The following is a 23157-nucleotide window of genomic DNA, read 5'->3' on the forward strand; positions in this document are numbered from 1 at the left end:
GCCTCCCAGGGATATTAACATCTAATTGATGTTCATGAAGTGCCTTGATCTGGGAGAAAAGAGGGCATCTTGCTTGCCTCATTTCACCACTCTATGTTGGTTGCTAATTATATTACATGGGTGGTAAACAGATTAGCCAATGACCAAACTGGAGTTTGTATCTGCTATCATTTACACAAGCACTCTAAATATGTGTATGTCCATGTGTGCTTAGTTTGAAGTATCTGGGTATTTCTTTAAATACAGTGGGGTTTATGCTTTCTGGAGGATAAATATGAAAAATGTACTGAAGCGTGAGCAAACTTTTGCTCCTAACTTTAGAGATGTGACACAGTTTTTTCTCTGTATTATGAGGTCAGTAAACATTTTAAGAAGTGGAACTACGATGACTGGACACATCCTTGATGTTAGTCTTACTCAGACTAAATCTTATGTTCAGTCTCAATTTTTGTCATGTTTCACTTCTTTAGAAACTGGAAAACAATTCTCTGCTTGAAAATACAAGCCTCATTTAAAATCAAAGTGCTTTACTTATCATCAGAACCATTTTTCTTGCTGCCCAAAGCAGTAATTAGCCATTTCCCTGAGCTGAATCTTGCCCCACCTCCTGTGTATGGCTGCGGGCTCCCCCTGGGGCAGACAGCAGAGCCTGTGGTGGCAGCAGCGCCCGGCCGGGGTGATGGGGTCACGTACTCCAGAAGACACCAGTATTCCAGAAATGGGCTGGTGCGAATGGACACACCTACTTACGGCACAGGCGTAATGGTCTTTTTCAGCTAAAGCCCTGGGTTGGGAAATTCTCAGTCCTTCTCCTTGGTTTCTCTGTACTGCAGGGCTGGGAAGCTGCGTCAGGACTGGGCTGACCAGCCAGGTACCAGCACGTTCGACTCATGCATTTTTATTCGGTTCTCCTTTTCGAGATTATCTCTGCAAAACATTTATTATCCCCCACATTTAACAGACCTGTCAAGTTAACACCTGACAAGTTACGTTTTGAACACACTGCTTGACGTTGGTTAGTGCTGTTCTTTTCTTAGTACTAGAAAAAGATACTGGAGATGCAGCTTATACTGTGTGGTGGAGAAATGAAGTTCCGATGGGAAGCTGAAGGATGCTGCACTCAAATTCCTCTTGCCATGTGGCCTGCAGAATGAGTTGACTTTTCCTGCTCTATCAGTAAAACTAAGTGAATTCTTAGCAAACCAGTAAACTATACAGAAATGAGAAGTGCCTCTGAAACTCTAAATTTATTTCTTTTTACTGTTGTTCTTAGTTGTCTTAGTACTGCCCTAAAAATGTGCAGCAGTAAAATATCCCTCATATTGGGGTTGCACTGCTGTTCGTGAGTTCAGGTTTTCTTCAGTTTTGTCTAGAATCTTGAAGTAAGTATGATCTGAAATGATATATAATTTTTTTTTTCAAAGCTATTCTGAAGCAAAGGGTTTGGGTTTTTTTTTCTTTTTGTCTGGTGTCCGTGTCTCATTCTTTATGGAGATAAGAGTGACTGCTTTTTGGCTGGAGATATTCTTTAACTGTAAGAAACCATAAAACAAGAGAGGTGATTGCTATCCGGTTTCTCCTTGAGTACGCCTTAAGTCTTTCACCTCTTTTAGCATGTACCTTGTATCTGCTCCAGCTGTCTCACTGCTCTGGTATTTTATAATTAATATCTTGAAAACTCAAGGGAAAACTTTGAAATGCTATATATTTCCCATTGGGACTCTTCAACGTGTCGGTAGCGTTTGTTGTGAGTCCTTGGTAACGTGTGGCTGTTCCTCAGGAGTCCTTCGTCTCTGTTTGATTCCCCTGGCATCAGCAGAAAAGTGCTGTTTTCTAGTGGAAAAGGCTTTGCTTCTTCAGGGCATGGTGTGTTTTGTTTTCCTTAAAGACAAAGACAATTTGAGATGACTGAAATTGAGGTCTGCCTCCCCGTACAGTCCTGTTTTCTCAGCTCGCTCATGTGTTGTACCCGGAGCCGACGACCTGCGGGAAAGGCTGAGGGGTTGCTCTGTACAGCTGTACAGGCAGCCTGGCATGCACGAATCTGTGTAATACGTGTGTGCCTGTATAATATACATCTAGTGTGTGCATTTTGTATGTGAGCAAATTGTTTCTTTAATGTACCTATTCTTTTCAAGCCCGTTCTGTGTGAGGAGTCCATTAATTTGAAGAAGGCAGCCTCTGCTCTGTGTCTGTGCCCCAGCTGCTAAGGGACGTCACGCTGTTTGCTCTGTTCATCACTAGGACCAGTTTTAGAGGTGTTTATGCTGCAAATTGGCTCCTTCAGAAGTGGTATTAGTAGTTCGTGGTATTCCAGCACAGTACATTAGACTGGTTCCAGCAAATAAAGATACTCTAAATTAAGGCTATTAAGTGTCCACTGATTCAGTGACTGTGCAGATACACAGTTAATATTGTATTGTGACACATTCTGGAAATTGCTGGGTTTATTTTTGACATGGAGAAGATGACTAAGAATAACTCTTTCATCTATGCATAGTTACTTTTACAGCAAGTAAAAACTTCCCCAAAATGATCTTTCATCAGATTTAGACTCTTAGTTCCATGAAAGGAAAAATATTTTGACTGTTCTTAAATCTGAGCTGCCTATGCTATCAGCCCATCTTCCTTCTCTGGACTGCTGTTCAGTGAGGGCTTTGGTTTGGGTATTTTTTTGTTTTATTATCCCTGCCAAATTTTTGTGGGCCATTTACTGCGTGGGGAAAGGAGGAAGAGAAGTCAAATTTTTGTTGGGAAAGGTGGACCCTATCACAACATAAATTCTGATAGACACTACTGCCCTAGCTTATGCTCAGTTCAAGTTCTGGTTGTTTTTATTTCAGTGTCTCAGTAGCACTGATGGAACTAGGAGGAAAGTCAAAACTTGGGTTCATTTCTTCCTGTTTTTTCCCTTCTAGAGTTGTGATAGTAAGAGCTGGTAAGGAGGGAATAATTCTGAAGACATCCCATGAGTTCAGCGATCACCTACCTGTCTGGTTTTGGACATTTTGCTGTGTTTTGTTAACTGGTTTCTGAAAGCATCATATTTGGGGCCTGAGCCCTTCAGGCAGACAGCTCCTTGAATTATGTGATGGTAATACGTGGATTAAACTCCTGTTCCTGTCACTGGCATCTCATTTGCATTGGTCTGAACAAATAATTCCAGGAGTTTCTCCACTTGCCTTCAGCCAAGTGGATGTTACCAATTCACTTTTTAAAATGACTGTGCCTGGCTTTTTAAGTATATGTTGTGGAGCTTTGGCTTCTTAAAAAGCAGGTTCTTTAGATCTGTTAGTTCACAATAAATCCTTCTCAGACCTTTTAAGCTTGCAGCTTATGGCCTGTGTAGACTGCTGTAACGCCCAAAGGGGTGTTACAGTTTATCCTTCTGTGCAACTGCTACAGTTGAGCATCAAAATAGAACCTCCAAAGCCATGTGAGATTTTTGTTGGGAATATGCAGGGATGCTTTATACTTTATATGCTTTTAATGTTACATAAATAGTCTTTGGTAATTCAGTTACTTATCTTGACTCTTCTGCATTTTTTATGTGGGTTTTTTTTGTTTGTTTGTTTTTTAATACAGTGTTACTTTCAAAAGACTGAGTACATCAAAATGCGACTTGGTTCAGATAACGTATTTTGTCATTTTTTTACCTGAATATGCAACCCCAAAAAACAATTGGAAGGCTTTTAAATCTTCAAAGATGTTTTTTTCTAGTCTATCATGTCCAAATCATATATGATGGAATCCAGGAAGGATATTATTAACAGTTTAAAAAAAAAAAAAGGCAGAAGGTGGAGGAAGCAGGACCAGAGCTGGAGCATTTTCCCCTCTCTTTGAGAAGACTTGGGTTTGGCAGATTGTAGAATTCTTCTCTGCATGTAATCGGATGAGAGTATATCGCAATAACTAGAATCTGTGTTATCGGTGGAGGTAAGTCCCATCTGTTAGTGGTGTTAGGGATGTGCAATACCCTTGGCCTCTAAACTTGCAGGCACAGGGAGCAGCACAGAAGGATTTACAGAAACAAGCACAGTGTCTGAAGGCAGTTGCTGGAAGCAGGAGAGAAATACATAATGCAACACGCTGTTCTCTGCCACCACCATTTCCAGCTGAAGAAACTCTCTGGTTAAGCATTATCCTTCATGAACTTTAGAAGATATTGGGTAGTTTTTGGCTTCTGCTTACTCGTGAGATCAGCTTCTTTTCATACAGGATCTATGTGTTGTATATGCTTGTTATCAGGTTGTTTGCTATGGATTTTTCTTTATGCTGTGTCACCTTGTGCTGAGCTGGGGAATAATATTAAGTAGCAATCTGAACTGATTAGGAGAAAATTCTGGGCTTCTGTTGCAGGAAGTACTTGGGTTTGGCTTTGTAGTAGTGAGTGTATAGTCAGTGCTGATTATTTACTTATTTAAAATAATATTGTCACTTCAACCCAGCTGTGGATCTGGCACAGTATATACTTGTACACTTGAATCTCCTTTGGTTTTCTCCTGTTGGAGGTTGTAAAGGAGGGAGCATCCTGAGAAGAGAACTTCTCCAGGTCTGATTTCCATCCTAGCTAGACTGAAGGAACTGCTGATGAAATGTGATATTTGGGTTTGGATAATTTATGTGAATGAGTTCTCTTTCAGATCCAAACTCCTAGCCTTCTGCACAGTGTTTGGTTTTCCCCTTTCACTGGGTACTAAGGATTCCTATGGTTGCCACCTGTGCAACCAACTGTTTCTGTCAGTTCAGAAAATTGTTTAAGTAATTGTACGGCTGTAGGGACAGAAAAATATTAATGAGAAAGAGCCATTTTTCAGATTGCAGAGTTTTCCTTCATAAAATGAATGCATCTTGTATTATATGTTCCTCCAATTTCTGTCTGTTTTTTTTTTTTTTTTAAGTAACAGCTGACACTCCTCTGTACAGTATTTGTATTCAGAACATTAATGAAGCTAAACGAATATCAGAAATGCGCACAAGTTTAAGGCTTGGAAGCTAGCTCCATAAATATGAACTATTGGTGCATATTCAAACCCAAATTCGGTGGATGTAACCAAATACGTCTTGCTGTAATTACTCTCTGAAACACTGCCCTTGCACCAAGTCAACATTTGGTGTCCTAGCAAATGCGTTAGGAAGAATAAGGCTTGCCTGAAGAACAAAATACATCACAACATCGCATCTGTTAAGACAAATAAACAATCACAGAATGTTAGGGATTGGAAGGGACCTCAGAGAACATCTAGTCCAATCCCCCTGCCAGATCTTTCTCTTGTTCTGATGAGGGACGTATGTGAGAGGGAAGAAGGCTTAGGGTGGTTGATTTGATTTCCTGGAAATGAATAGCATACATTTTTCAGTGCATAAAACGGATATTACTCAGTTTGTGACCTGCTTCCTAGTAAAAGTGTCGTGAAGCGGGGATTGGTTTAAATCTGTTGCCTGCATTCCTGACACGCGGTATTGTGTGATGCTGCCTTGTTGCAGTGGCATGCAGTGTGCTGTGATGTATAAATAACCCTGTGTGTCAAAGGTAATTTGAGACAATGTGCCAAATATTTAATGAAGCGCTGGGTCCTGTCCTGGGTACCTGGTATATATTTGGGAGTAGGTATCTGAGCTGAAACCGCAGCAGAGGGGTGATGAGTAATGTGATACTCCCCAGCACATTCTGCAGAGCTGCTCTGTACGGTACAGTAAGACACAACCCGCGCTACAGGTCAGCCGCATCTTATTTGTAACTTTGATGCTTAGATAAGCAGGCAGGAAAATAGGTTAATGTGCGCCAGGCCAACCTGCTTTGTGTGTGTTGCGGGGAAAAAAAATTGCCTTTAGTATCCTCTGCGGAGTAATTTTAATGAATGCTTCACGTACCAATTTTCAAGATAAATATAGAAGGGCATACAGAGGGGAATGGCTTTATTCCTTTGGGAGCTCCTTTCCCCCGGAGGTGCGCTCGGCAGGACGCCGGCCTGGGGTGGTTGGGCAGCTCGGTGCCTCGGCGCAGGGTTAGGGCACCCTGGGGCTCCGCAGCCCTGCCAGGGGGCTGGTTTGGGGAGATGGGAGCAGGGGTGCTGGCTGGGGAGGAGGAGCTGTGCTGTGCGCCGGGAGCTCACGGAGTGGGGGGGCAGAGGTGGGTCCTGGCCTCCTCCTTGGAGGAGAAGGTTGCTGCTCGAGTTGCCTTCTGATCTGGGAATCTGGGAGTTTTCCTCTGTGTATTTATTTATGTGGGAAAAGGGATCCACGAGGTCTTTATCTTACACTTGCCTATGCAAAAATGCAAAGGGCAGAGTTGTTTTCTTTATCTCCATTTTATTTTTTACTGAGGAGGGAGTCGTGATTGTTTCCTGAATGCACGCAAGTAGAGGGCTCCGTGCTATTCTATTTCTAGTGCTTTTTTTATGACAAATGCAGAAGCTTAAGAATATCTTAAGGCCTTCTTTGTGCATGCATTTAAATATATACCATAAAACCTGTATAAAGCTGCTTCTTTAGCTACTGCCTGGCTTAATGAATGGATTGATGTTATTAGTAACTTGCAAGTAGAAGCATCTTCAAACTCAGTTATAGAGTCAAAATGTTTGTCTCCCATTTATTTTATGTTTATTATGCATTCATACAGAGCAAAAGGAATTACATAGCTATTTCAAAGCAAGGTGAGACATTTTTGTGTGTTGTTCACAACGCTTTCCTCCCACAAAGGTAAGTCCAAGGTTCAGCCTGGCACTCAATAAAATACACAAATGACTTAACACTGTGTTTGGCAGAGTTTCTTGACTCAGCTTTTTCTAACGGGGTGTTCGTATGTATCCTTCAGGTGGTCAGGTAAAGCAGGTAGTTCTACAAAGTGTTGTCAATATGAAACTTTTTTGACCCCTGAGGTAAAATTTTGACAAGTAAAATGTTCAACTGATGTAACTGACCAAGAACTTAGCAGGATACATGTTCCTAAGGTGATCTCAGTTGTTTGAAATCGCAAGCCAGTATAGCTACAAACACCAGCTTCTGGAAAATAGCTGTATAATTATTTGTGTTATTTCTAGTTCACTGATTTCAAAGATAAATAAATGAATGGCATGTATAGTGCAGCAAGTCTGCATTTGCATACAAGATTTAATTTAGAAGCAAATATTGATGCAGATATATTACAGGTTTTTCTCTCTGATAGTTGTAGTGCACAAAGAGACTGTTAACTACTACTTTTCAGTTTTATTTGCTCTACTGGAGTAACATACAGACAAGCAAAGAATGACAAGGCTTTCCATATCTGCCTGCCTAATTGGCTGTCCTGTAATATATATGCTAAACTGTATGCAAAGTTTATTGAAAATGTGTGTGAGAGAAAGTAATTGGTACTTCTACAAAGTAGAAAGAAAATCTACTTCATTACTTTATCTAACTTTCCTACTAGGTATCAACAGACTTTGTAAGGTTGTGATCAGTGCTTCTGGTGAGTTCATGGAAGCCTTCATTGCATTTATTTTTAATGACTGTTTCACTAATGAGAAAAATACACCCTTGTCATACTAAGAAGCAGTTTATATTTTGAATCCAAATTTTCTACTTTCCTTATGGGTTTCATCTGTTGTCTAATATTTTGCTGGGATATTATGCCAGATGCAGGGTTGAAATTAGTGCATGTTTTAATTTTGGAAGAGGAAGTGAAGCCAAACAGTGTTTTCTTCCTCTGGCTGATGATTCAAAGTATGATTTTAATGATTATTCTGCTTTCCTGGGGGACGATAATCCAGAAGAGAGCGAGCTTTTCTCTTTTATACCAAGTCTGGGAAATTTAAAATGAAAACTAATTGGTTGTTCTAGACTCCATCACTGGAGACTAGTATTGGCAGCTTAAGTATTACCTCTCACAATTAGAATTAAGCAAAAAAGGCAACATTTACATTGAATACTTATTTACCTTACAGGCCCATATTCACATGAGTAGTCTCTGTCGAGTATATCTGTAGTCACCTTTCTATTTTTAGAAATAGCATCCTAACTTCTAATATTTTTTACCTGATACATTTTAATCTTAATCAGGATATTAACAGTCACTATCCTGTGCAAGCAGTTGTTTCAGTCTTGTGGTGTGCTGTGTTTTTCTTGTTAAGGCTTCTTACACTTCATTTGCAATGTTCTGACTCTTCCGATTTTCACAAGTTGTTGGGAGGGGGGAGATAAGAAGAAATTACCTTTATTTTGGAGTCAGTGGCTGAGTATTGACGTACCCAAATACATGCTTAGTCATGTGCGGCGATGCTGCTGAGTTTCGCCTGGCACACCCAGCGGGGCCGGCCCTCCCCTGTTTGCAGCAGAGCCATCTTCTCTGTGCTGCAATTGTAGATGATGGATTTGTTTTACAGCGGTGACACAGTGTAATGATAACCTTGCCAGTGCTAAAGGGAGGTGGAAACAGCTCAACCGTTTCCTTGTATAGTATGTTTAAAAATTTCACTCAATATATTATGACTTGAAGGTTTTGGTCAGCGTCACAGAACTGTCGTGGACTTCTGCAGGAAAGTGTCAAAGTGGCAGTGAGACGCAGGCCAAAGGTTTCTTTTTCTTAGTTGCTCATTCAGTTTTTTGCCATTATTTTGTTTTTTCTTTCCTCTAAACTTATATTCTTGATTATGATCCTTTCGCTTTTGATTGAAATTCCAGCAGTAAACTTTTTAGCTTTAAGCTGCAAGATGCGCTGGTGTGCAACCTCACAGGGATTAGAAAAATAGGATGTCAGTGAGAATGTAGAGGAATCCGTTTGGGAACTCCTGTGGTTATTGTGTTGGTAACTGTTGCTAATAATCTGGGTTTTCTGTCTGGGAAATATAAGCACGTTGAATTTATTGTACTTGTTAACACATGAAGTGTCTGTGCCCATGAGGCTCCAGCGGCCTGTCAGGGCCTGGATGGACTCTTTGCTCTGTGAAGGTAGCGCCTCATAGATCGAGAGAAGTGGCGTCACGTTAGCGGTGGCTGTGCTGAACGTCCTCGGTTGAGATCCTTGCCCCTGCCCGTTGGGCGTATGCCTTAACTGGATTTACTGATCTGACCTTTTAACCCACTGATGATTAACAGAGCTCTGCCGGAGCACCGTGAGACGTGGTTGCTCCGGAGTGCCCACGCCAGTCAAGCTCTGCCGTGAGGTAAAACAAGTAACTGGGTGTGTGCAGCTGCCCCAGCTGCAAGAGACTGCGCTGTGAGGGGCCTGGGCAAAGCTGCCCGCTGCCAGTTTTAGAAAAGAAGGTGTTTTCTGCTTGATGTTGCACTGACCCGTGCAGGATGTTGTCTGAGCTGAAAATACTGAAGTGTTCGTGTGTTGCCATACACTGCCTGCCAAGATGCCTTGGAGAAATATGCTCTGTAAAAGTTGATTCATAATTAGTTGGTGCACTGGATATTTTGAATCCAATGAAGTGCTGCCTTCTGCACTTTTTTTTCTAGTAATCTCTCTTAGACCCGGTTCATGTAGTCAAAGTGGCGTTTCATGTGCACATCCTAGGGGTAACAACAGGAGAGACTGTAGTGGCCACTTGTGCAACTCAACATCTACATCTTACAACTTCTTACGATTTTTTTAGTCTCCTTCCTTTATGCAGACATATGGCATCTTCTGTTACAGTCAAAGAAATAAGCTAATAATTGAAGAATTCTATCACATCAATCACAGAAAGCTAGGAATAAACTGTTCTGGGTGTCATTGCTGTGTTAGGGCATCTGATATGCTAACACTTTGTTGCTAAGCCTTTTGGATTTTTCTCTGTGTGCTTGCATTGCTCCCACAGAAGCAGAACACTGATCCTGTCCACTGGCAGGACTGGTGGTCAGCAATGGGCAGAGGTGGAAGAGCCCCAGCTGTATGTGGTGGGGTGAGGAGGTCTTTAGATCATTGAGCACAGATAAACCATCATATGGTCTATGACAAAAGAGTTTTTCATGAAAGGCTGCGCATCATCGGTGGCAGCAGGAGCCCTGGGATATGTGCTCACAAGCCAAATCACTAATATATCCTTGGATGTGGGTGTGTGTGGTTTTAAATGTGGCAGTTGAAGGCAGCAGGTTAATCTGGCTAGAAGGAAGCCCATTTTTCTGTAGATACAGACAGCAGTATGTCTGATGGACCTCATTTGAAAGGAATTCCCTGAAATTGATAGCATTAATGGAGGCGTCAAGCTCAGTCTAGCTTTGATAAAACATGAGGTCTGACAGCCCTCTCATCCTGCCTAGCTGCACCAGGCACCACAAACACCACCGGAGACTGTGGAGTTCAAAGCCTTTGCTATGATAGTCTGTGCTGCACACAGAGGAGGTTCTGGAGTATTTGAACTTAATGTATTTCATCATGATTTGTGCTTGGCAGGAATGAGGGTGGGGGTAAAAACTCCCATGTGGTGTACCTTAAATAAATGGACTGATTCTGTGACTGTTGCAGACTTTCACAGGTTCCGTTCATAAGGATTTCTGATTTAGAAATGATTATGGAAATCTCTTGACTGGCATATCAGCCTTTTTTCATGCTGCTGTGCTTTTTGTTTTTTAGTTTCTTTTTTTGCTTTGGCTGTTGGTTTGAGAGTTTTCTTTTCAGTAGTATCTGGCTGTAATGTCACTTGCATGCAAAAGGAAGCACTATTCCTTGAGAATTTTGCTTCCAGAGCTGATATAAGTTCCCTTTAAATCTGTTTGGACCTGGTGTGTCAACTGCCCAAAACTTCTGGTGTATACCTCTTTTTCTTCCTTTTTTTCTTCTCTCCTTCTGGTAACTGCACAATACCTGAAACTCAATTGCGATCACATGCCTGTGGTGCAGCATGTACTGAAGAACCTGTTTTAACTTCAGTTCAAAATAGAGAGGGGGAAATACTGCGTCATAGTTCAACTTTTACTTTAGAAAATATAGTTGCTTTTCTTTGCTTCATGCAGTTTATCTCTCTGGTAATCCACGTAGCAGTTCCAAGCAACTGTTTGGAGGGAGAAAAAAAATATCAGGTATCTTTAAAAGAAATAAAAAAAAGTCCCAACTGGAAATAAAAGCTGAGAAGCAAAAAGCATCCAGCAGTACCTCCTAAACTCCCTTTTTATTTTCTCTGCCCTCACCCCAATGCTTCACAAAGCTGAAAGATACTACATGATCTTTAGGGATGTTTCTGCCAATTTGGGTTTTCTTTGCAGCAGAGCAGTGAATGGTGTTGCATGAGGATCCTTCAGCTGCTCATCCCAAACCGACATCTGTCACTGTGCTGTGACAGAGAGAATCGCAGAATTTGGTCTGGTCTGAACACGGGTCTGCCCTCTGCATCTGCCCTTTACCAGACACCTCCCTGCCGATGCCCAGGCTGCTGTTTTTGTGGATTTATGGACACTTGCAACCCCACGCAGTGAGCTCCAAGGATGATGTACTTCTGAAAGATGCAGCAACAAAACCTGTGCTGCTCTGTGCATCTTGGGGCACTGGTTGTGTTAGTACTTAATCACAACAGTAATACAGCCACTGCATTAGGGCATTAGCTATTTACTCCTGCTAAACTAAAGCTTGAGAACTTGGAGTGTTGATAAAGATCTGGTTGCACATTTCTGTGAAATAAAAGCAATGCTGTTTACCTGTATGCAGAAGAGAGGGAGAAACCTGTGCAAATGTAAAACTGGAGGAAAGTCCAAGCCAGTATCACGTCTTGGGCTCAGTAACGAAACTTTTTTTAGAAATAATATGTGTAAAGTGATGGACTTAACAATATTTCCTTGATGAATAGCTTACGTCCAGAGTTCTTTCTCTCCATCCTTCTTTTGATGGTCAATTCTCTGTTTTCCTTCTTGGTCTAAGTTAGGGGATATTAGAATTGTGTAAACTGTATGTGAAAGAACTGTAATAACAAAATACATCTTCATATATTCAGTCGGTTTGCAGTTATGTAAGCATATTGGATGAATGGAATTTGGGTTTTCTTCTGATCAGAAGCTGAGTAAAAACTTTCAGTGTTCCCTAGCATTTAAAACCCCCCTGACAGTTCCCATTCCCCAGTTCTGCTCTTTGCAGGGCAGGCACAGCACTCGGGGGGCCGGGCTGTGCAGGCTCAGCCTTGGGGACAGTGGGCAGCCTGGGGGGCTGGCAGCCCCGAGAGGCATCCCACCGGCTGGCAGAGACTCAGCTGCATTAAAGCAAAGCTGAACTGCCATAAGCAAGATGTTTCCGCAAACCTCTTTCCTTCCTAAATTATTTTTTTCTCCAAGAGAGCCAGCTCTCATCAGGACCTTGCGTACCAGGCGCTCTGCAAACCCAGAACCAGTTAATCTTTTCTCTCTGAAAAATCGGAGGCCGTTTGAGAGTTGAGGCACCAAAGCAGCTTTAGTTCTGTCTTGCTGCAGCTGTAGGAAAGGGAAGAAATGTGATGCCTGGTACTGCAAATATTATGCTTAAATAAGCAACATGTCGTCACCGCATGGCGTCATTTCAGGATCCCCAAACAGCTGTATCTGGGACATGTAACCTCATGTTACTATATGGGAATAAAGCAGTAACACTGTCATAAGACTTTCTGGATATGTCTTAACATCCCTGCAGTGTTTTTGAACTTGCACAGCTCTCTAAAAGCACGTTGACTTTCAGATATGTATGTGTTAATGTTGGTCATAGCCTCCCACAGATGAATTCTTTCATTAAGAAATTTTGGATCTTGTGTACAGTAAAGTGAATGTTAGGACTAGATGACAGTGTGCAAAGTAATCTTTTAGAAAAAGTTGCCATTGTTCTTTGCCTTGGTACTTCAGAAGTGCCTGTGTTCCTACAGTCTGCCCATGCAGTGAAGTACAGGTATGTGGAAAAATAAGTTTCCCAAATGAAAGAATGACTAGTGAAGAGCCTGATGATAACATCTTCTATGTATTTCAGTGTAGGTCATTCTGCTTGATAGGTGATTGGAAGCAAACCACCAGTGTTGCATAAAGACTTAAATATGACCTCTGACCTTCAGTATTATTGACGTCACTAACATAGAGGATTTAAACCTCAGGCTTTTGGAAAAGCCAGGCTTTGTGATGAACAATTACTATTAAGAAGTGATTTTTTTGTTGTTTCACATTTTCTAGTAAGCTTTTCTATGCTGGAGAAGATGAATCACTATTTAATTCTGACTATATCTTAGCTTGCCTTGTGAAAACAGGGATGCATTTGTCATCTCTCCTATTATTGGTTAATGATGTTCTGCTCTCAGAGGGTATTTTTGGAGGGGCTGCTTCTGAACATTTTATTCCCACTGTATTTTTTTTCTGATGGATTTCCCAAAAATAATGTTTCAAGATGTATTTTGTTGTTTGACCAAGAGGATTTTTCTGCAGCAGAAATGGATGATGTTTTTGTAACCCTCCTGGCATCTTTATTTGGGTTTTTGTACTTTGTTTTTCTTCATTTTTGGGAAGTCAAGGCTGAGAGAGGGTAGAAATTGTCCTGCATATTTTCTTCCAAAAATACCATTGCTACTTTCAGAAGTGATGTCTTTTCTAGTCTTTTCTCCTAATTATGGGTCCAGTTTACAAGGACAAAAAAAAGAAAACAGATAAAGCAATCCCAGTAGTTTGCTTTGGTTTTTATCTTCTGACATAGATGTTCCCTGGAGCAGAGTTTGGTGTTTAACCGAAATTTTTTGGTCTTCCACCATCCTCTGGCTGACTTGCCTGGTTGCGGCTTCTCAGTTCTCCATGTCGTTCAGTGGCTGGTATTCGGTGGTGAGATGACATGACTCTAACCAAGGAACCTATCGTTCACAACTCAAAACTGCTTTGGAGCTTTTTTGACTCTTTTTCTTTAACTTACTGGTGGTTCCCATGGATTTCAGTATGACTGATAGCATTAGTACCCCCGTAAGCTGCAGGAAGTATTGTCTGCTAGCTTGCATTACAAAAATTATAGCAATGGAATGTGTTGATTGCTAAAAGCATGTGTGTATACATATGAAAATATTGCCCAGAACGTGTTATTTCTTTGACGATTGGTATTGCAATACTGTCTGTGTTTGCAGTGGATTAATCCTGGTTACTGATCTGGACATCTGATGTCTAGAGATGAGGGGAGCTCTGCCAAATGAGTTATTGTGGCCTGGAGCCTTTGGGGTCTTGCAGACCTTGTGCTGAGTGTTTCTTCCTCCTGTTCAGCTCCTGGGTAATTGCCTCAGCCCCAATAAGGACAGGGAAATGTAGTGGAGAGAAGACGTATAACCAGAGATCCACACTGGGAAAGACAATTTGAAATGCACTCTGAGATTTTTGGCATGTATTCTGTGAAAGCTGACGTTGATGCCGTTCTTCCCCCAGAATATATTCTGGGCAATTTGCTTCAGCCCAGCCATCATTCCTTATATTTGCTTTAAAAAGTCCTAAACAAAAATTAATTTGCTTTCTCACAGAAACCCTGAGGGGAAACAAAAGACAGTTTTATTTTGGCATCTGCTGTTGGCTGGTCCCTCACTGCAAGACCCGTTCTGGTGACTTTGGGCAGCTCTTGGTGCGAGCAGCCGCAGAGCTTGTCACTTGTCACCTCTCGCTGCTCCGTAGCCCCTCCGGGTCAAGAGTGGCCACAGTGAGGGGACAGGCTGGCTCTGGGCACGGGGTGGCTCCCAGCTGGAGACAGCGGGAAGGCACCAAGGCTGGTGGCCCCCTCTGTCCTGTGCTCCCTGCTTGGGGCCACCAGCTGCCTGGAAATGTGGTGGCACCTCCTTGGGCACTGCTGGAGGCCTTGGCAGTCTTGTGTTGCTGTCTCAGTTCCTAGCCCATCTCGCTACCCCATCCTTCCAGATTATCCCTATTCTCAAAGTGTCACGAACCAGCAGTATTTCCATTATTGCTGACTAAGAGTCTGCTTTCTCCTGTCTCCTGTGTTTATTTTTTTTTTTCATGGTGTGTTTACCTCTGCAATTATGTCTCCATGCATACAAAGGGAAAGTGGCACTAGGGGAACCACTGCTGCCAAACCTGGCTCAGTTTTGTTGGCATAGCTGCATTTATACGAGGGATATTGCTGACATATCTGTGTCTGCTAGCGGGTATGTATTTTTTCATGCTCCCCGCAGACACAGCTGTGCCGTTGAAGTTTTCCCCATGACCTGGGGTTGAGGAGCAGAGAGGGGGATACGGGGCTGTGAGAGGGACAGGATGTCCAAGCTCCCACCGGCAGCCAGGCAGGAGCGGTCCTGGAGCTCCTTCTCCATCATCCTCTCATGTTGTCTGACCCTGCTCACTGCGCCTGCCACTGCTGCCTCCCTGCTGGATGTGATTTCGGTAACGGTAAATAGGATATTACTTGCTCTCTGAAAGAGTCTGGTCCAATGTCATAACTTCCTATTGAAAACAGAAAATCTTGTGCTGATAAAAAAAACAGCCAACCCGCCGACTGTTCTGTGATTAACTTTTATATCTTGGCTGTTCTGGTTTGTGAGCTTGAAACTAGGAGTGTCGCTTATACCAAAACAAAAGCAGGGTTTTCAAAGATCTTGAAGTTTGTCCTTTTAATTGTTTTCACTGACAATATTTTTGAATGTTTTTTGAATTTAATTACCAGGTGCCTTTTCTTAAGAGGTACTCTTACTCGCTGGCTGATGTTATCCTCATGATATACTTTTTTCCTTTGCTCTTGTGATCCTAATTGAGGAAAACATCAGCATAAACTTTCTGCTGTTGTTTATATTGTGTTTCTAATCTACTACAACAGAGCTGAAAGTGTTCGTTCTTGTAACAAGTCTAAACAAGGGTTAGGTTTTAAAATCTTGTTTATACATAACATTAATCCCTAATGACTGTGGCTTAACCATCTACACTTGGTTTTGAAGATGCAGACTATATAGAAACTTGGAAACTTGTAATAGAGCTTTTAGCACCCCTGTTAGAAATAATAATTTTAAAATACTCACTGTAACCTGCACAGTATAATAATTGTTCTAGAGATTTTTTTCCTCAAAAACCTTTGGAATTAAAAGTTTAGAGTTACAGTTCTCAGTGGTATAAGTACAACACCATTATTTTAATTTTTATTTTTTTTTTTTTTTAATTTTGGAACTCACTGTTCAGAAATGCATCAGTATTTCTGATCAGGATTTCTGATGAGTAGTTTATGTATATGCTGCACACAGAAGCCTGGAAAACTATGTATTGTCATTCATTTGAAATACTTGTACCTATGCTTTGCAAGATGAGCATCCAGGGGTTTTAGTGATGCAGGACGGGAATTGTCATGCAGGCGGCAGGACGGTACAAACCCTGTGATTGCCAGATTTCTGTTCGTGTGACCTGAACCCTGGGTTGCAGGAGTGTCTGTGTGGCAAAGCTGGTGCAGCGGGGCTGGGGTCCCACCAGTGGCCACCGCAGGGGCAGGTGCTCGAGCCTCCGTCTCTGGGGTGACACGTGTGGACCCTTGGGCAGCATCCCGCGTATCACCCGTGCCAGTGCTGGGTGTGTGTGTGCATGGAGACGCGTGCAAGCTGCTGGCTTGTGTGGTCAGTCTCATTTTACTTCTCAGTGTCATCGTGTATTCCCACGGTAAACCTGGAAAGCTCAGACCAGTAACATCAAGAAACAAAGTGGGCTGTTCTTAAAGCTTTCAACTTTAAAATGTGTGGAATGTGGCTTAGTTGGTGTGGCAGATAAAATCCTACAGATAGGTAATTTTATTTTAAGCTTCCTGTGAACATACCTAAAATATTCACTGCAAAGTGTTAGTGTACTCGTGCACATGCTTCCAGCTATTTTTTATTGTGGGATGATTCCAGATGTAGCAGGTTAACCTGGCACAGCAGCACTTGTTGGAAGGCTCATGTTTGAAATGTCTCATATAACTTCAGCAAAACAAGCTGATAGCGTGTACGGTAACCTTGTAAGTTCATAGGCACAGAGTGTCTCGGTAGGAACTGTTTTGAATTCCATACTTGGCCTGAGAAGTTATTTTGCAGGAGTTCTGTGGAAGTCAGCTTTTTATAAAAATACAGGGAAGTAATGCGGCTGTTTATAGAGAGAGGCTGTTTGCGAGACTTTTGTTCAGAAGCGGTTTCTGTTCATTGATGTTTCTGTTAGGATTGTGCATCTTAAGAAATGTGTTTTCTATTTGTTACCAATAGAAAACAAATATTTTAGGCAAATGTACTTTTGTGTTTTTTAACTAGTTTTATAAGGAAACAAGGGAGTGCTTCAGTTGCTGCAAGAATCTCATGTAAAACATTTTTTTCCTTTTATGTCAGTTCTAGGAAAACATGCAAAGAAACCAAACCACCAAAAAGCCATGTTTCCTCCAGATAGAAATATTTATATTTGAAATGGTCACCATGAAAACTAAGTGCCTAATGTGAGTAGAAACTAAGTTGAAAAACCTAGAAGATCCCATAATACAGCCAGTCTCACTTGCAAATTTCACTAACTGTAATGGTACCAACATTTTAGACAGTTATGTCAGGGAGGAGACAGCAGAAATACTGTAGTTTTTACTGGTGATGAGGAAGGGCCAAAGTAAATGATTACTACAGATGCTGCAGAATCCAATCTTTTGTTTCTGTTGATGCTTCTAACCTTAAGCAAACAATAAATGTATTGTATCCTGCATGCCAAACTGAAGTCTTAATAAAAGAATTTATTCTTGGTAAACATGACAGAATTAGGGCTATGTTGAATATGGAATCAGGATTAGTGGTATTGAAATGCTTGGAATTTAATTATTTTCCAATCTCCCTGAGGAACATGTTCTCAAATAATAGAAACAGAGCATTAAGGGGCTAAGGAAGGATTTAAGTGCTGCAAGTTTGAATTGAAATTAGAGTTTTTCTCTCTCCAGTGGGACAACTAAGCCAAAAAGTTTTTAATTCTTGAGTATCCTACCTCAAAACACTGCTGACAAGCAATACACATGGTACTAGTGTCAAAAATTTATGTTCATTTAATGACTCCTATATGTCAACTTTTTTTGCTTGCTGTATTATGCTGGAAGGCTTCATGTGCAGATGTGAACCAGCTCCATACATCCATTTAACTGGTGATAATTAATGGAATTACACTGAGAGTGGAGGCATTTTTTTCACTGTTCTCAAAATCATCTGTAGTAACAGAGCTTGTTCCACTGGCAGAAAATGTCAACCAAGACTGGAGGCGTTTGCTTTCTCATGCGTATATCTGTACATGCACCATCGCTTTAATTTCTCCTTTCTCTCTGCCCCTTTTGCACCGCTTTCCCTTAAGTTGTAATAAGATCTTGACTTTCTCCTTGGGTAGCCACCAGGCATGAGCAGCACTTCTCTGACTTTCTTATCTCACATTCCAGTTCGTCCTGGACTGGAGACAGAAAGGAGGTTGGGCTGACTTATTGCAGTAGCAGGAATCGAAAAATGCAGCCCTTCTTCTTCACGGCATCTGGGAGCCCTCCAGAGACCCTGTGGCACCACGGGAAGCTGCCTGGAAGGCCAAATTCTTGTGTGTACACGGAACCTAAAGTGACAGTTCTTGTTAGCTGTGAATCTAACCCGTAGATGCTTCAGTTCTGACTTAACTGTTTGTCGAGACTATTTCCTGCTCTGTCATTCTCTTCCTGTGGCCCAAATTTTTATTGGGCTGTGTAGCACGTCAGTAAAGTTTCAAATAAACTTCATTATATTTTAGGATTGTGCTTCCAAAGGAAGTTCAATGGTCACTTTGAGAAGCGTAGTTTGCCGTTTCAGCGTCAACACTCACCTTGATGAGACTTTTGGAGCCATATTTCATCCCTAGAGTGATCTGTGTGATGAAGGAAGAAAAAGGGTAAATGATAATACTCTAAGAACTCAAGTACTGTATTGCCTCAAACACTATTTTAGGGTTTGTGTGTTGTGCTTCTTTGTCGTTGTTGTTTTTCTCCCACTGCAGGTAATCAGTTTATGCATTGCGTCTTAAGTCTTTGAGACAGTTACAGAACAGCAAACTTTATACTTCATTACTCAGTTCAACTTCTTGTCCTTGCTGCATTGTTTCTAGTGAGTTAGGTACAATACCGTAGTGAAATCTTGGTGACTCCTCAGAAAAAAGCATACTTTTCCATGAGCTGCATATACTTAGAGCACTGTCTTCCTCTCTGTCATCTGTCAGCACAGTGTTCGTGCCAAAAAAAGGAGGAAAAAGTGGTGTTTCCAGCAAGCCAGAAACCCAAGTAACCAGAGTCTCCCGTCTCACCCTGCCTTTCTGACCACAAAATGTAGCTTTTTTTGAGAACATGACCTCTGACACAGCGATGAGAAATGCTTTGCTGGTGAGCAGATGTCTGTGCTGAGATGCTGCTCCAGAGCTTTGCAGCGTGGACGAGATGGGAGTGTTTCGGAAGTTCACGAGGAGAAAACTCTGTGCCCCAAAGGAACGGCCTCAGCCCTGGCACTGCTGTGCTGGAGGAGGGAGGTGTTAAGGCTGGGAAGGTGTCCTGGCTGTTCTTCCGTGGTGGGAAGGCAGAGGAAGCCCAGGTCTGCTCTCTGTGTTTGTGTGTTTGCATCACGCTAAAAATGTTTTCGTCTCCTGTTTGCCTGCAGTGGCTCCTGCCAACCACCTCTTCTGTCTTGTCTTCAACGTTATCAGCCCTATCACATGCTGCTTTTCTTCTTTGTTTCGTTCAGATATGGCTCTACTCTTTTGGCCTTCCTTTTCCCCTCTTTCCTTGCTGGATGGAAGCAGCGGAGGCTACAAAAATCTCCTCTCTTTTGAGCAGAAAAGACATTAAATGGAAGCACTTGTGATCAGACTCACTTATCAATTATGGCAGAGCTAGCTTTTAAAGATATTTGTGTTTTATGAACACAACAGTCTTGTGGTGAGCTAATGAAAACAATGGAGAGGAAGTTGTTTTGTTTTGGTTTGTTTTTTATAGCTGTTCAGTCAGTCAGAGTCTTTGGTAGCACTGAGGCAGTAGCAATGTGAGTTTATAGTCATTAAGAAAACCTAATCTGGCTGCCACTCCCTGAGCTGAAATGTCCAAAGTGGAACGTTTCACTCATGCTTTCCCACTCCCCAAGAAGCTATTCATTTTGAGGAAAAAATACCCAAACATGTTGGCTTTTCTATTATAAAGAATATCTCAGGCAGGTATGGAAGTCAGGTAAAGTAAGTGTATATCCTTGATTTTTATTTTATTTTTTTCCAATGGATCTTGAATTCTGGGGTGCTTGTGTATCAAGCTGTTTAAGCTGTATTGTAGCATCTTACTCTATGCCATTGCTATCTTCAGTTGCCCTGTGTTGCCTTCTGCTTGTAATATAATAGCACTTGTGTGTAAAGCTTAAGCCCAGACATACAGCAGCCTTTCCACGTGGCAGTCCTCTGCCGTTCCCGTTCCTCTGGGAACTTCTGGACCTGTTGGCTGGTTTAGGACTGACCCCAAAACTGCTGTGTAGCCAGAGCTGGTGAGGGTGGTGCTGAGCTCCCTCCTGCTGGCCTGCAGATGTTGGAGGGGTTTGCTAATTCATCATCGAGCAGTTGAACCTGGAAAGGTGCGAGACATCCTCAACTCCTTTTGAGTCAATTGGAGTTCATGGCACTCAGTTTCTTGAAAAATTAGACCTTCTGGAAGTCAGGGCATATAAAATGTTTGTGCGTTTACCTCACAAAGCCACAAAACTCTTCAGAAAAGGGATGGAGCGTACTATAAATCGAGTATTCAGAGGGGAAAACAAAAATTTCCTGACTTATTCTTGGCACCAAATATTTAATCATGACATTTAGTCTAAGAAAATGTACAAACTCTCAACATTGGCAATTTATTTTACCCACAAACCAACAACAGACTGATGATGTGCACACAAAGGTTATTTATTTTGAGTGCAGCCAGGGAATGTGAGTATTCCAAATGCTTCCTTGTATCTCCCCATGGGATCTCTTTAATAAGTTGCATAATATTTTTCTGTATTAGAGGATTGTAAGATAGACATGGCAGGTCTCTTCTTTACTTAAATACACCGGTTATGTTTTCTCTTTTCTTCTTTGAAGGAAATGCAAGCAGAGAATGAATAGTTTGTAGACAGTGTTAAATTAAAAAGCATAACTTCAAAGGCCTTTCTAACAATTTATTTTAAAACTATCAGCCAACAGATGATGTTCCAAATTAAGTGGGAGGTTGGGCAAGCATTGATTTAGTTTTTGATTTCTTGAACTGGTAGACAATTCTTTAATAGGAAGAAAAAGAATCCATGACTTAAATCTTTGGACTTATGTCCGGGTAGACCCTTTTCTGAGGACAAGTTTATACATAACCTGTAACAATTTTCTTGGAAAATGTGAAAGCCACTTGGATATTTTCAGTGTATCTTGGCTGACTCTCCCCATTAGAGATTGAGAGCAAGGTTAAAGAAGGATAAGGGAGTGCCACAATGAAAGTATTTTAGTTCTTACGAACTTATGTTAATTTAGAATAGCATTGCTCTTACAGAATGTTAAGGGTATTTATCTGGAATATCAGGCCCAGTTTGACAGTGATCATGTTACTGGGAAAAGCCAATGAGGCTTAGTGGGCCAAACATCATTACTTTATATCATCAGCACATGACAAGGTAAGACTCCAAACGCATAACTTCAGCGTTTAACATGCGGAGACGTGGAGATAAAATTCCTTTCTATGCACTAAAGCACTGAACCCTTTCTCGTTTTGGCAAGAGAATTAGAAAAAGGGCAGCTCTCTGTGGTTACTTGTTTTCTCTGTCTTCAGTTCTGGTGTAACTTGTGATAATGTTTCTGCTGAGCCTGTTTTGTGTGTTTGCTTGTGGCAAGTGGTTGTGCCAATTCTAAATGTATTTGGCTAAGGTGCACTCTTGGGCCTAGCTCGTGCAATGGGAGGAAACTCCCTCAAATAGTGTTGACTTTTGGCTGCAGGTTTCTAAGAATTTTTAAGACCAAAGTTTTACCAAAGGTGTGCTTGACGTGACATAAATTCTGCTTGGGAAGAGCATCTGGACACTTGTTTTTGCTTCGTCTGTTGCTTGTTATCACTGAACAAAAATTAAAGAAATCCTCAGGCTCTCAGTGAAGCTGGTTGTAGGCCAGCAGTAGGATTGAGTTTGTAGTTTTTAAGGCAGTCTTTGTGAAGTCCATGCCATGATAGCAGAAGTATATTATGTTTACTTGTAATGCTTACCGTGGATGCCACTACTAACTTTGCATCTGGTTATCCAGTCACCATATCCTGTGTTTTTTATTGTATTCTATTGTTTTATATTGGATATACAGTTTGTGGGGTTTATTTGTCAGGCAGACTTGCTTTAATATGACCTGTGTTTGTCTTTTTCAGGAGTAACATGCGTGGAAGTACTTGGTAGTGTTGATCACCTGTACCCCGGCGCAAGAGCTCCAGCTTAATCCTTTTCAACACATTTCTTGTAACATGGGGGAAAACGATGATGAAAAATACAGTCAAGCTGGCCAGATATTTGAAAACTTTATACAAGCATCAACATGCAAAGGTACCATTCAGGCCTTTAATATTCTCACTCGCCAACTTGAATTAGATCCTTTGGACAATAGAAACTTTTACACCAAACTGAAGTCAAGAGTGACCACGTGGAAAGCCAAAGCTTTGTGGAACAAGCTTGATAAAAGAGCAAGTCACAAAGAATATAAACGAGGAAAATCTTGTATGAACACTAAGGTAAGTGGAGAAGTTCAGTTTTCATTTTATAGCTTAGAATCTTTTAAACTTGTTTTTCTGCAGAAGCAAAGTTTATACCATCACATGCAATGTAACTTTCCCTTTAATGTACTTTTGAAACTGGCTGATACCAACTGATTTTGACAAATTTTCAGATATTTTTGTTCTGCAAGTTTTGTGGAAACACAGCAGCTAAGACTGGTCCTAAGAGCACCCTGCTTTACAATCTGCCTCAATCGTGGCAGAAAAGTTCTCTGCCCTCTTTAGACATCGACGTCAATCCAGTGTGAAATGTAAACGCATGAGGCAGTAGGTAGGCTTCGTTTATTCCAGGCTTACAAGAACTACTTGCTTTATGAAAAAGGGTTTTGCAAGGTGCAAAGCAGAGTATATTCAGCAGACTCCTCTGTTGCTGCTTGGTGTGTGCTGTGAGACACAAGGACTGGTCAAACGTGTTTCAGCAGCACTTCCTAAGCTGTTCTCTGGGAAGTGCTACTTAGAGGCCTGAGGATCTGTCCTTGTCACCTGGCATTGACTCTAGTTGCTAA

At 41.5% G+C, this 23157-nt stretch overlaps 1 protein-coding gene across 21 annotated transcripts in view; it reads left to right on the forward strand.

Moving 5' to 3' along the window:
- Positions 1-23157, forward strand: part of MICAL2 (microtubule associated monooxygenase, calponin and LIM domain containing 2) — a 146429-nt gene that overhangs the window by 15054 nt on the left and 108218 nt on the right. For 17 of the 21 annotated variants that reach the window (XM_082057594.1, XM_082057595.1, XM_082057593.1 and 14 more), the window contains exon 2: positions 22253-22609. In XM_082057594.1, coding sequence (XP_081913720.1) covers positions 22346-22609 — 264 coding nt within the window. In that variant the 5' untranslated portion in view covers positions 22253-22345. Of the gene's footprint in view, positions 1-797; positions 872-1065; positions 1383-5612; positions 5720-18732; positions 18754-22252; positions 22610-23157 lie in introns of those variants that run through there. The other 4 variants (XM_082057598.1, XM_082057597.1, XM_082057596.1 and 1 more) reach the window with 4 other exon arrangements.

The sequence above is a fragment of the Streptopelia decaocto genome (assembly GCF_964273445.1).
Source record: "Streptopelia decaocto genome assembly, chromosome: 7".
Classification (NCBI taxonomy): domain Eukaryota; kingdom Metazoa; phylum Chordata; class Aves; order Columbiformes; family Columbidae; genus Streptopelia; species Streptopelia decaocto.